The sequence below is a fragment of the Microtus ochrogaster genome, linkage group LG1 (genome assembly GCF_000317375.1).
Source record: "Microtus ochrogaster isolate Prairie Vole_2 linkage group LG1, MicOch1.0, whole genome shotgun sequence".
Lineage (NCBI taxonomy): Eukaryota > Metazoa > Chordata > Mammalia > Rodentia > Cricetidae > Microtus > Microtus ochrogaster.
This window is the reverse complement of record NC_022027.1, coordinates 8,869,629-8,882,754: the sequence shown is the minus strand read 5'-3', so window position 1 is coordinate 8,882,754 and position 13,126 is coordinate 8,869,629. Positions and strand designations below refer to the sequence as shown.

At 43.4% G+C, this 13,126-nt stretch overlaps 1 protein-coding gene across 1 annotated transcript in view; it reads right to left on the bottom strand.

The window, feature by feature from the left end:
- Window positions 1-13,126, bottom strand: part of Abca13 (ATP binding cassette subfamily A member 13) — a 397,315-nt gene that overhangs the window by 372,283 nt on the left and 11,906 nt on the right. The window contains exon 2 of the mRNA XM_013350751.1: window positions 1,367-1,478. Within this exon, the coding sequence (XP_013206205.1) occupies window positions 1,367-1,478 (112 nt within the window). The remainder of the gene's footprint in view (window positions 1-1,366; window positions 1,479-13,126) is intronic.

Genomic DNA, 13,126 nt, shown 5'->3' with positions numbered 1-13,126 from the left:
AAAAAAAAAAAAAAAAAGACAGACAGTCAGGTATTTGTATGCAGAGGTGGACAGGGCATGGGGACAATGACAATGGCAGGCAACTGGGAAGCCACTGATCTATGCTCTGTGGCTTATAAAACCCAGAGAACAGCTTTCCCCATGATGTCTACTTTGGTTCTGGGAGGTGATCTCCTTCATATGAACGTGAAGACCCACTATGCCCAGAATTGAGCACAATGACTCTCACACAGAAGGCGTTCACCATTTGATGACTGGATGAATGAACAAGCGAGAATGAGTGGATGGATGGATAAAAGAAAATGAATGTGTTTGATGCTTAAGGGAAGACTGAAATTCTTAGCAAACACAGGACGTAGTATTTTAGAAGATCATAGAGAAGTTAGGAGTGATATAACCAGTTTTAAAGATGCATTTCTATAGCTGGTTCTGTATCCCTTCTCAGGAGCACATCCAGAATGGAGGCCACCCCTGAGGTCTCTCACCCCGAGAACACTTATTCTTATGTAGAGTCCCTTATGACACTTTTCTCACTGTATTCTAATAGGCCAGCCTTCTAGAAAGTTCTTTGAGGGAATAAAAGGCTCTAGATACATATTTGTTGAACAAATAAATAAAATACTTGAATTTAAAAACCCTAAAAAATATTCTCAGCTCTTTATAACTGTAATTGTAATAACCTGCTTCACCATTTTCTATAACACACAACACCATCCTCCAAAGCACAAAGGAGTCATTATACTCATTCCCTTTGCAATATGTGGAACCTACATATTACTGGTGACCTATTTCAGATAAATTCTAACATTTAATAATCATTTTTCCACGGGAAGCTCGCAAAGTCGAACAAACTACACATTCCAAGTGGCATGGCCAAAGCAAAACAGGTCACTGTTGTCTCAAGAGATATGGGCTACTGAGCTTTCAAATCAGACAGACAAAGTGACATGCCTGGCTGTGTTTCTGGAGAAGAGGACATTTTTTGCAAGTTTATCAGCAAACCTCCCATCAATCATAGTATCCACCTCCAATGCCGCTGTCTTCACCACTATCACATCCTGTTCAAATGAAAGGCACCTACCGCCCTTACCTCTGCTTCTAACTCTTCCTAAATGAATAAAAGGTATATATACCCAAGCCCAAATAAGTTCAGCTAAGATGAAAGGATAAACCTATTTGCTGGATTGAGCTAAGATCCATTAATATCAATCTTAAGCAGTGAAGAAACGTGAATTGTGTCTTCCTGGCACATTCCTGTGCTCAAAATAGAGCCCCTGTCACTCACCCCACTGAGAACTCAGTGTCAATAAAGAATAGAGAAAAGAGGTAATGCTTTTTCTTTGAACACTTGGCATCTAAAGATTGCATTCAAAGTGAAACTCACAGTTATCTCTGTGTCTGGGAGGCTCTTGAAAACGAAGCACTGTCAGAATCATGAACAGGATACACGGCCAGAAGAATTCAGCGAGCGAGAGGACCTGCGCAAACATAGAAGACAAAATACTGACCACGTTTTCAGGCACTGTAGCAGTCCTTCTGCGTGAGGGACATAGGCAGTCAGACCAGGCTACTTTTACAGAGAGTCACTGTTGCCCCTATCTCTGAGCATGCGGTGTCAGAAACACAGAGGACTCAATGTCAGAACGCATTGAATAACAACAGAGTCACAGGGTACGGGGTCTCCTTGGCATCAATTTGCCAAGAAATCTCCTTGATGGCTGGGCCAGGCAAGCACGGGTTCTTTTAATCCAATCTCAATTACCAAAATTGATACCAGATCACAAATTACATATTATATAGTAAATATATCTCGATATTTATTACAGAAGGGCTACAAAAGAGTTATAAGCCCCAACAGAGTTCAAAGAATAGATGGCTTGCGTGCACGTTTTGTGTTTAAATAAAACCACAAAAACTGCCAAAAAAAAAAAAAAAGAGGCTTGGGGCAGAATCTGAGAGGGATGTGGAGAGGCCCCGAGGACTAGCACAAGGAACAAGGCAAGCGTGGTGGAGGAGGGGGGCTGTGGCTGAGACCATCCCTGCAGCTGCCCCTACAGAGGCAGGCTTTGGGGGCAGAGCTGATCCACAGGAGTGCAAGGTACAGGACACTGGAGGTGTTTCAAGTGGCAAAACTGGGTGCAAAGAGATGAACCAGGGGTCAGATGGACAGTATCTGAAGCAGACCACATGACCAGGAGAAAGTGAGATATGCTGAAGGCCCTGGACAGTTGAGAATTCTCTGATATCGGTCCCTTGACACACACACCAAGTGATCAGGTTTGACAGATTGGTAGGGCTGTCACCACTTCCGTGTCCTCCTCTTTACAGGGTCCAGCCGAGGGGAAATTCTCAGGCCTGGTTTTCCTGACACAGCTTTATTGTACTCTATGTATATTCTTACAACCTTGATTTACTTTGATAAATGTATCGTGCGGCACCTCTCTTTGTTTAGAAGCAATTGTTATCAGACTGTGCCGTGGGTGGCAATGGACAGAAGTTCTCTGTGCCTATGGCAAGGTGCAGAATCATCGCGCCTCTGCCCTGTACTGAGTCTCCCAGGGCCAGGCACCACCCAAGAAGCCACTTTCGCTTAACACAGAGTAACTGAGGGCCTGGCACAACCTGGTCGACAAACTCTCTCTAGCATCTGCCACGGCAGAGCCTGGGAGAAGCCCTAGCTCATTCTCCTTGAGGTCCAAACTCAACTAATGTCACCTGCTCATCTTTCTCACCTGTCCTGGATTCTGTTTCTTTCCATTTCCAAGACTTTTTTTTATTATTTCAGAAATGTCATGAAGGAATAAAAGAAATAAATAACTTCACCCTCATTTGCAACAAATCAACTCCTTTTAATTTTTCCCATCTCTAGGGCATTCCCGCAGTGGGTAGTGCCACATTCCCTGCGCCATCTGAGAATCCCGCTTTCATTTTGCACAGCACTCAATCGGGCGGCTACATGCAGGCTGGAGAAGCACCTCTTCTAAAGAGCAACACTCTGTGCGTTAAAAGATCTTGTCCTTTGAATTGCTTTGGGGAAACTGGAATAAACTCCTCAACCTAAGTGAGTCAGATCTTTTGACATGCTGAAGAACTTCCAGGAGGATCGCAGGAATATGGAGACACTGAACTATCTTCTCAGTATCAGAACTTGAACTCAGGGCCTCATGCACGTGAGGCAAATGTGTTACCACTGAGTCACACATGGCTCTAACCTTAAGGCTCAATTCTTTTAAATTTAAATTCTTTAAAGTCTCAAAAATGAGCAGGCAGTGGTGGTGCACGCCTTTAATCCCAGCACTCGGGAGGCAGAGGCAGGCGGATCTCTGTGAGTTCGAGACCAGCCTGGTCTACAGAGCTAGTTCCAGGACAGGCTCCAAAGCTACAGAGAAACCCTGTCTTGAAAAACAAAACAAAACAAAATTCTTAAAACTGAAAGAGATGAACTGACAATGGGAATTAGGAAGAAACGTGAGAAAGAGAGACAATCATTAAGCCAGCATTATTATGAATAATCTTCATTGATTTCAGTCCTTCTCACCTTTTGAATACACACCATGGGTAAGAGAGTGGACAAATTCACACCAAAAACTACCTAATAATCAGCAAGCTGAAGCCCTCAGTCAGACCCTGAAGACAGTGTCTAGCTGCTTCAGATTTCCAAGTTGGAATGCTTTGAACTGAAAGGAACTTTGGTCTCTTTGGCTCCATTATTCTTCAGCCTGCCATTACCATCTCCTTCCCACTCTTGGCTTGTGGTGACCCGAAGGAGCAAATGTCAGCGTGCCCAGGTGAGTCCACTCACTGAGACCAGTCCCCAGGTGAGTGCACTCCCTGAAGCAGCAAAAAGAGCACAGCTGGGAGAGCATGTGAGTCCCCGTCCTGGTGTAATTACAGAAATAGAATCACCCTTTGAAGTCCATTCCAGGGAAGCATCTCTTGAGCCAGGAACCAGAGGACAAAAAGCTCCTGACAGCCTGAGGTAACTCAATAGCTTCCCTCAGAAAGAGAAAAGGGCAACAGAGGCTAGCCTGGAGCTGGGGTGCTTACTGCTAACTGAGAGAGCAAAATCCAGCACACTGACAGGAGCTTACTGGACGTTAACATGATCAAAGCAGGAGAGGCATGCACGTGAGAAAATCATCATGAAGCCATTAGTATGTACTAGTTATTAATAGTATGCACCAAGAGATACTAGCCCTGGCTGATATCTGTAATTAAAAATGACAACCCAAAGAACATGTACAAGGCTCCAACTCATTGCATCGTTCTGGTCATTGCTGTATCAATAGAACAATTTTACCATGTGCAAGACAGAGTTTCTCTGTAATTTTGGAATTTTGGAGCCTGTCCTGGAACTAGCGCTTATAGACCAGGCTGGTCTCGAACTCACAGAGATCTGCCTCCCAAGTGCTAGGATTAAAGACATGGGGCATGCACTGCCACCACCAAGCCAGAGACAATTTGTCTCATCAGCATTTAGAGATCGGCCTTTTTCAAAGACTAGTTAATCCTCTACTGTCAGGTTATTTCTCCATTTGCCTACTGTGGATGAAGGGAGAGGTATCCTGGCAGTCAGGAGCCAAGAAATACCACAGTGTCACACCACACAACAAACTTCACACAAGACATTTATTGGGAGGGAAAAACCCAGGGAGGTGGCTGACTCTGCGTCCAGGAAAAGCAGCAAAGAGTGGAGCAGAAAGTAGGGCTTATATAGCATTGGGCAAAGGGGAGTTTTCCAGGGTGGAGATTTCCAGGGTGGGGATTGGTGCAATTTCAAGTCCAGAGCTGGTTTTTTTTTTACTCTGTAGGGCAGGGGTTGGATCTCATGCTTAGGGCAGTTAGGGAGTTCTGTGGGTGGAACCTGGCAGTTAGAGGTCCTCAGGGGAGGAGCCTGACCATTCATTTGCCCTCAGGGACTTACACCTACTCACAGAAAAGTGACTGACATAAGCTTTCTTTACCTGTCTGGCTGAATTATGAGAGAATATGGCTAAACACAATCCCTGAGCCAAGGTGAACGTGGATTTGATTCTAGATTTGAATCTAGGTAGATAAAACTGTAATTCTCTCATTGAGAATGAAACACAACCATCACTCTTTCCCATCACACCCCTAGAGTGTAACCTCTGCTGTTTCCTGGTAGTGTTTAGGATCACACCCGGGGTCTCTGGCACACTAGATAAGCACTTCACCCAATGAACTACAGCTCTAGGCCAAGCTTTTAACTTCTGTCACAATTTTATCAAATTGATATGTAAAGATAGTCCCTTTCATTACCAGGATGAAACCATGTTTTTAAGCGCATGACAATTCCTTACCTGCCAATTCTCTGTTCTTCCAGGTGCCCATTTCTCTATTAAATCATTCTTTTTTAACTGCCTTATAAATCATCAATTTTCTGGTTTTCAATTAAAGAATCCAACCCTCCCTTGGCCTTGAGTGATGCCGACATTTTCTCTCTATTTCATTTGCCATTTTTGTTTCTCTTTTAATTAAATAAATTATTTATTTTACATCCCAGCCACATTTTCAATCCCTCCTCTCCTCTCAGTCCCTCCCCCAACCCCCTCTGTTTCCACCCTCCACTCGTCCTCAGTTTCTGTTTAGGAAAGGGCAGGTCTCCCATGGATATCAACAAAACATGGCATATCAAGTTGCAGTAAGACTAAGCACCTCCCCAGGTATTAAGGCTGGGCAAGCCAACCCAGTATGAGGTGTATGTAGGGTCCCAAAAGTCAGTAAAAGAGTCAAAGACAGCTCCTGTTCCCACTGTTAGGAGTCCCATAAGAGAACCAAGCTACACAACACAACTGTCATATATATGCAGAGGGCCTGGCTTGGTCCCATGCAGGCTCCCTGGCTATCAGTTCAATCTCTGTGAGCCCCTATGAGCCCAGTTGAGTTAGTTGAGTCTGTGGGTTTTCTTGTGGTGTCCTTGACCCCTCTGACTACTACAATCCTTTCTTCCCCTCTTCTGAAGGATTCCCGGAGTTCTGTCTAATGTTTGGCATCTGCATCTGTTTCCATCAGTCTAGGATGAAGCCTCTCTAAGGACAACTGGGCTAGGCACCAGTCTACAAGTACAGCAGAATATCGTCAGACATTATTACGTTGACATTTTCTCCTCCAATTGTGTTTGGTTCTATCTTAGGTCTTTGGGTCTTCCAGCCTGTAGGTCCTGGCACTCCAAGCAGTGTAAGGGGAGGGCTTACTCTCCCAGCATGGGTTTGAGACTAGACCAGTCATTACTTAGCCACTCGCTCAATCTCTGCAATCCCTTTGCCCCAGCACATCCCATAGGCAGGACAGACTGGAGGTCAAAGGTTATATGGCTGGGTTGATTTCTCACTCCCTCCACTTGAGGACTTGCCTGGTCACAGGAGATGAACCAGTTCAGGCTATGTATCCATTGTTACTAGGAGCCTTCGCTGGGGTCATTTCTGTAGATTCGTGGGAGATTCCCTTACACCAGGTTTTTATCTGACCTCAAAGCATGCCCTGCTCCCCTTTCCAGTAGTTTCTTTCAGTACTCTTTTTCCCCTTCCATCCTCCCCACCTGATCTCTCATGTTCTCATCCCCACCTGCCCACAGTCCACTCATGAAGTCTATTTCCCCTTCCCAGGAAGATCCCAGCATCCCCCACTCAAACCTTCTTTGTTACCTAGTCTCTCTGGGTCTGTGGATTGTAACACAGTTATCTTTTATTTTACAGCTAATATCCATTGATGAGTGAGTACATGTCATGTTGGTCTTTTTTCATCTGGGTCACCTCACTAAGGATTAATTTTTTTCTAGTTTCATTTATTTGCCTTCAAATTTCATGATCTCATTGTTTTTAAGAGTTGAGCAATACTCCATTGCGTATGTATCATTGTACCACATTTTCATGTTTACTTTCTTTCTCTTTTCTTTCTTTTATATTGGTGGGATTTATTATTTTTAACTTTTTAAATTTATTTTTTGTGTCTTTCACATCATGCGTCCTGATCCTACCCAACCCCCAACCCCCAGAATAAAAAGTAAAGTAAAATTTAAGAGAAAAAGGTGGGGGGGGGGAAGAGAGGGAAAAAAATCTCATCCTGGAATCACTGTGCAGTGAGCCACACAGTAAACCCCATTACCCACACATTTTTTCACTCAGGCGTTCATCACACAGAACCATTGGTCTGGTGCTAGGCCCCTGGTCTCCGCTATACCATTGACACTGGGCCCTCACTGGGACTCTTTCTGGACATCCTGTTGCTGCCCTGTGTCATGGAGATCCTGCAGCCCTGGGTCCTCAGGACTGACCCTAACCCCCACTCCTATCCCCCACTCCATGCTCTAGCAGATCACAGATGGGGTGGATGTTGGGGTGAGTCAACACATAACCCTGGTTCTGGGTCTGTAATTGCAGGATTGGTCAGCCTGCCAGCTCTCCCGTCTTAACCACCACCAGGGTGAGCTCTTCAGCATTGCCCTGGCTAGTTAACCCCTTGCCCCTGATGAGCAAGGGGCAGGATCAATTCTCTGCTTCCAAGCGCTCAAGGTCACTTCTCCTTTACCTACACCCTCAGGGCCAGCCAGCTCTATTGGGCTATCCAGGCAAGGTATAACAGCCACTCTACTGAGTGCCGTAGCTGCTGAGCAGCAGGGACAGCTCTCCGGCTCTTATGACGTCAGGGCCAGTTCTTCCACCTGCCTCAGGTGCCGATGGGCAGGCAGGGAGAGGATCTCTCCCCCACCCATGCTGTCACATGGTTTGTTGATATCTAGTTTCTAGAGTTCTTTATATAGTTTGGAAATCAGCCCTCTGTCAAATGTGGGTTTAGTAAAGATTTTTTTTTTCCCATTTTGTAGGCTGCTGGGGTTTTTGTTTTGTTTTGTTGTTTGTTTGTGGTTTTAAGTTACGATCTAATATAGCTCAGCCTTGCTCACTATGTATTTGAGGCCAGGCTTGAACTGTTGGCTCTACCTGCCTCTTCCCAGGTGCTGAGGTAACAGGCATACCCATCTTACTTGCCTTTTTATTTAAATATTTTGTGTAGACAACAGTTTTAAAAAATTAGTATCTTTATTCTTTGTCCTAGATGCAAAGAGAATGCAATTTAAGGAGTTTTGCCAAATAAACTCTGTCAGCCACAACTACAAATATTATCATTGCAGTCTTAAAACAATAACAAGTTTCTAGCTGCACATGAAAATTACTGCAACTACGATAACACTGCATCCCACGGAGAAGTTCCTTCGGGGATCCTGAAATTCAAAGGAAACCCAATTAAACCTAACCTAAAGGAGTACTATGTCAGGGATTTTTTTTCAGTTTACAAGTTGGTAAGCTTCCCTTTGGAAGAGGACAAGGAGGAAGGAACTTCTATGGTTCTGAATCTAAAATTACCGTAGGAGAAAAGAACCTGGGGAGACACTGTGTTCCGCTGAGTCACCGTCCACTGTGCACCTGTGAATCAGCTCCTCCTGTTTCTCTGCGGGGGGCCAAAGTCCCCTCTTCTTCTCAGGTGTCTTTAGCCCAGAGTCTAATTGGCACTTTTAATCATACTCCTGCTCATGGGCACGCCTCCTGTCATCTGCAGGACTGCTCTCTCCCTCCCAGGCTTCAGGATCTCCCTTCTCCACACCGCCATCAGGCCTAAGTGAAAGAAACCATCAGTGTCTGGAAGCACCAGGAAAGGGCCCTGCCACGGGCTCTGCTCTCAGGAAAAACAATCAGTCATCCGTTGAACTTGTTAATGCTTGAAAAAGCGTGGGTCACCTTTCCAATCAACACAAGGCCCTCTGCTCTTTTAACAGAGCCCCCAGGAAGCAGTTCCCACCAGGAGAGAGTGTAGAGCTCATTTAACACCTGACTTTCACAACCCTTGCCTGTGACCTTCATGGGTGAGGGGATCCCTGTCTTATTCCGTATTCCTGTCACATCCCACCCCAAGCCCCAACAGAGTCTTTCCTTATGGCCTCATGGAGCCAGGATAGGAAAGAATACGGGAGCCCATTGCAGTCTGAAAATGGGTAGAAGATCTAACTAGGAAATACAGTGAGACTTCCTTCCTCCAGGCAAAATAAGGAGTGGGGAGTGGGGGTGGAAAGGAAAAGTTAGAGGAAGTGGGTAGGGGACTTGTCTTTGTCTGATCCTCCAAAGAAAAACACATAAATAAACAAAAACCTACAACATGATCAGTACCAACCCAGCCCATACTCTCTAAAGCCATCATGATGGGGTCTTCCACGTTTTCCCAGCATCCACACTGACAAAGAGAAACACACCAAAGGAGTCTCTCTCCTTATCCCCTTCTTCTGGCAGAGCACTTGGGGAACCTGCTCTAGGGACTAATCTAATGAAACAAGCGATGAGCATCCAGGATGTGCTGCCACAGAAGCCTCCAAGGCTGCCCATTGAAGATAAAAGGATGGGCTGTGCGGGGAGGGGGGGAATTCGGTAGGGAGAGCTCTTGGCACTAGGCTCCAGGTTTGATCCCCAGCAGCGCACACACAACAAAAGGAGCGTACTGGTGAACTGAATCCAAAGCTGGACAGAAATTTCCCCAACAGGAGTGGAAATAGTATAAAATATTTAACAAAAATTCACAGGAAGAAAATAAAGATTGTCTTTCGTAGCGGATGATCTATCTCCTTTTTAAACTCCACCTCACCTCCTGTTTAAACTCCACCTCACCTCCTGTTTCCAAAGCAAAACAGGAGATACTGGATGTGACCGGTGGCCAATGGAAAAAAAAACCAAAGCAAAAAAAAAAAAAAAAATCATTTAGAAAAGAAAATCCCTGAAAGGAGCCAGGAACAGAAAACCTTAGTTAGGCTGTCAAAGTGCGAGTCACAGTCCTCAAAGCACATCAAAACGTCTAGACACAATGCAGACAGACACGCAAGCCGAACACAGGCTAAAGAGAGCCAGAAGACACGGTAAGAAAAAAAATAAATAGAATATGTAAGCCCCTCATAAGGAAGAATGACTTCATAAAAATCAGAGCTCAAAAAGGTGATAGATGATCAAAGTGAAAGCTCACTGAGCTAAAGAGAAGGAACTGAAGAAATCGTACTCAACTGACTTAGAAACCACACACACAAAATGGACACTAGTTACACACGAATTCTTGAACACTGAGAGTTGGAAGTCATAACAGTGATCTTTTAAAGTATTTTAAAGGCAAAATTATTAAAACATTAAAAAGCAAAGACTAAGCAATATAACAAATTAGCGTCCCTGAGAGAAAGAATTCAAAACATAAACCCAAAAATACTCAAAGCTGTAGAAGGCTTCACCTAAAGATTAAAAGTGTAAGTTTATACTGTATTTCAGAAAATTATTTATTCTTAACCTGTGGATGGTGAGCTTCAGGCTATTAATCAAAGATAAGGGGAGAAACAAAAGAAGAAAACTTCAAGTTTTAGATGATGAAAGAGCAGCTGGAAACGCTGGGCACAAGCCAACCTTGAACATATCCTCAAAATATTCTGTGTACATGCCAGTGTATCGATACACACAACGTTCTTTTGGAAAGATTTCCTTGCTTGCTTGCTTGCTTCCTTCCTTCCTTCCTTCCTTCCTTCCTTCCTTCCTTCCTTCCTTCCCTTCTTCTCTCCTTTCCTCCCTCCATTCTTTCTTCTTCCTTCCTTCCTTCCTTCTTTTTTTTTCTTTCTTCGTGGAGGTTTACTCCAATCAAGGTTTGCATGTAGAGCTCAGAGGATAACTAACAGGAGTCTGTTTTCTCCTTCTACCATGTGAGTTCTGGGGCTCAAACTCAGACTATTGGAAATGAAAACAAGTGTCTTTGCTCACAAGACAATCTCACTGATCCAGTATTTACAATGCTCAGTAAGTATGATTTTTAAAATCATATACATTATATAAAAATGGGTACAATACCTAGCTAATATTGTCCTGGAACAAAAACAAACACACACATGTATGTGTATGTGTGTCTGTGTGTATGTGTGTGCTCTCAGTTGTTATAGAACATAAATAATATAAAGACCATGAACAATCAAGGGGAAAAGCTTAACAGTGAAATCCAGCCACCATGAAAATGGCTCAGAACTTAAATCCAGTAATATCCTTTCTGTTTTCAGTGTGGCTGGTTGGGAACAGCTGTGCATTGCTGGTGAGGTACCAGCTCCAAAGAGATGCAAAGTTCCCTCAATAGGAAAAACAAAAAATGTGATAATTTTTAAAATATGCCTAAAGATTTTTCCAAGCAGATGAAAGATATAAATCTACAGATCATAGAGATGCAATATTATAAAGAAAATAGACATCACCTCAGACTGTGTGGGAATACTTCCATACACATCACACACATGTGTACATATACTAACACATAGACGCACATACCATAAACACACATGTACATACATATACACCACATACACATATACACCTATACATATTGTCCTGGTTAGGGTTTTTTATCAACGTGACACAAGCTACAGCCACTTGGGAAGAGGAGCTCTCAATTGAAAAAAGCTTCTATAACGCTGGCCTATAATAGGCAGGTCTATCAAACATTTTCTTGATTAACGGTTGATATGAAGGAGTTCTTCCTAGTATGGGCAGTGTCACACTGGTCATATGGTTCTTAGTTGTATAAGAAAAAAGGCTGGGAAAACCATGAGGAGCAAATCAGTAAGCAGTATCCCTCCATGGTCTCTGCTTCAGTTCCTGCCTCCAGGTTCCTGTCTTGAGTTCCTTCCCTGACTTCCTTCAGTGAAGTTACCTAAAAGTGTAAACTGAATTAGATTCTTTCCCCCTTGAGTTGTTTTTGGTCATGGTGTTTTATCAGAGCAATGGAAACCCTAAGAAACATACGTACACCACACCCACACACTCACACACCCACATTCACCAACAGCCCCCCATACAGACACTCATGTACCACATGCACACGTGCACACCCAGAAGATCTCAAGAACAATTCAAAGAAGACACTCATTAACAGTATAACTAGAATCACCAACAACTTTGCTAACTTATAGAAAGAAGTCAACATGCAGCCAAGTCTCTGCAGACTATTCCGAGAAGCTTGGTCAATTTAAAATAGTGTCATGGAGAAATTACACGGCAAGAACACACAAAAAGAGAATTGTAAAATAAGCAGAAACCAGGTTTCCCCTTGCCCAACACACTAACGCAGCTTTCAGATGATGTGGTTGGATTCCAAACAGTGCTTGGATTAGACTATTGGAAAGACAAGGACTTCAGGCTTTACTTTCAAAAGATATTGGCAGGTACCATTTAGGGTGTGTGAAGTTAAACTATAAAGAGGCAAGGTGGTCAAAAGTGAGAAGATGAAAAGCACATAGCAGGTAAAGAGTAAACGAATTACTGAGCACCACACAAGCAAGACAAGACAAGACACTGAGAGGAACACTGCAAAAAAAAACTTCAATGTGAAGAACTTCAGCAACATACAATAAGGACTGCAATTACATGTGCATACCTCATACTACAGAACACCTGACAAAAATAGGGATGGAAGTTCCAAATTTACCTTGATAGATGATTTCAGTAACCTGTCTTGCAATAATTATGTATACCGCCAGCAACATTCAATAAGAAAACACATTTTAAATGATATTTAATCATTCACCAAAAGGTATAATACAGCTAAGGAGAAAAAACTAAAATATGTGCAATATTATATGATATTTAATTGTATTAAAGGTGCCAGAGTATTTAAATAAGGAACATTTAGATTGCTAATCCACAAAGGTGTCATTGTCATGAAGCTACCATTTCTGCCCTGACCTCTGGGTTTGATGGAAACCTGTAGCTCCGCACAACAGAACAGTCAGCAAGTTGAACTGACCCCAATATGAATGTTGAATTAGGTTTGCCTACTGGCATACTTGGTGAGCTGTTTCTCAGATATATTTAGTAGACTAAAGACCAAAAGTATCCAAGATCATTTACATCAAGAGGTCAGAAGAACTCATCTTCTAACATGCCAAAGCCTTGCATAAAGTAATAGTAATTAAAACAATGTACTGTTCATTTAACCACAGGAGAACTGCCCAGTGAGGGGAATACATAGATAGCCCAGGAACAGAGCCCTATAGATCTAACAGAAGAAGAAGAAAGAAGGAAGAGGAGGAGGAGGAGGAGGAGGAGGAGGA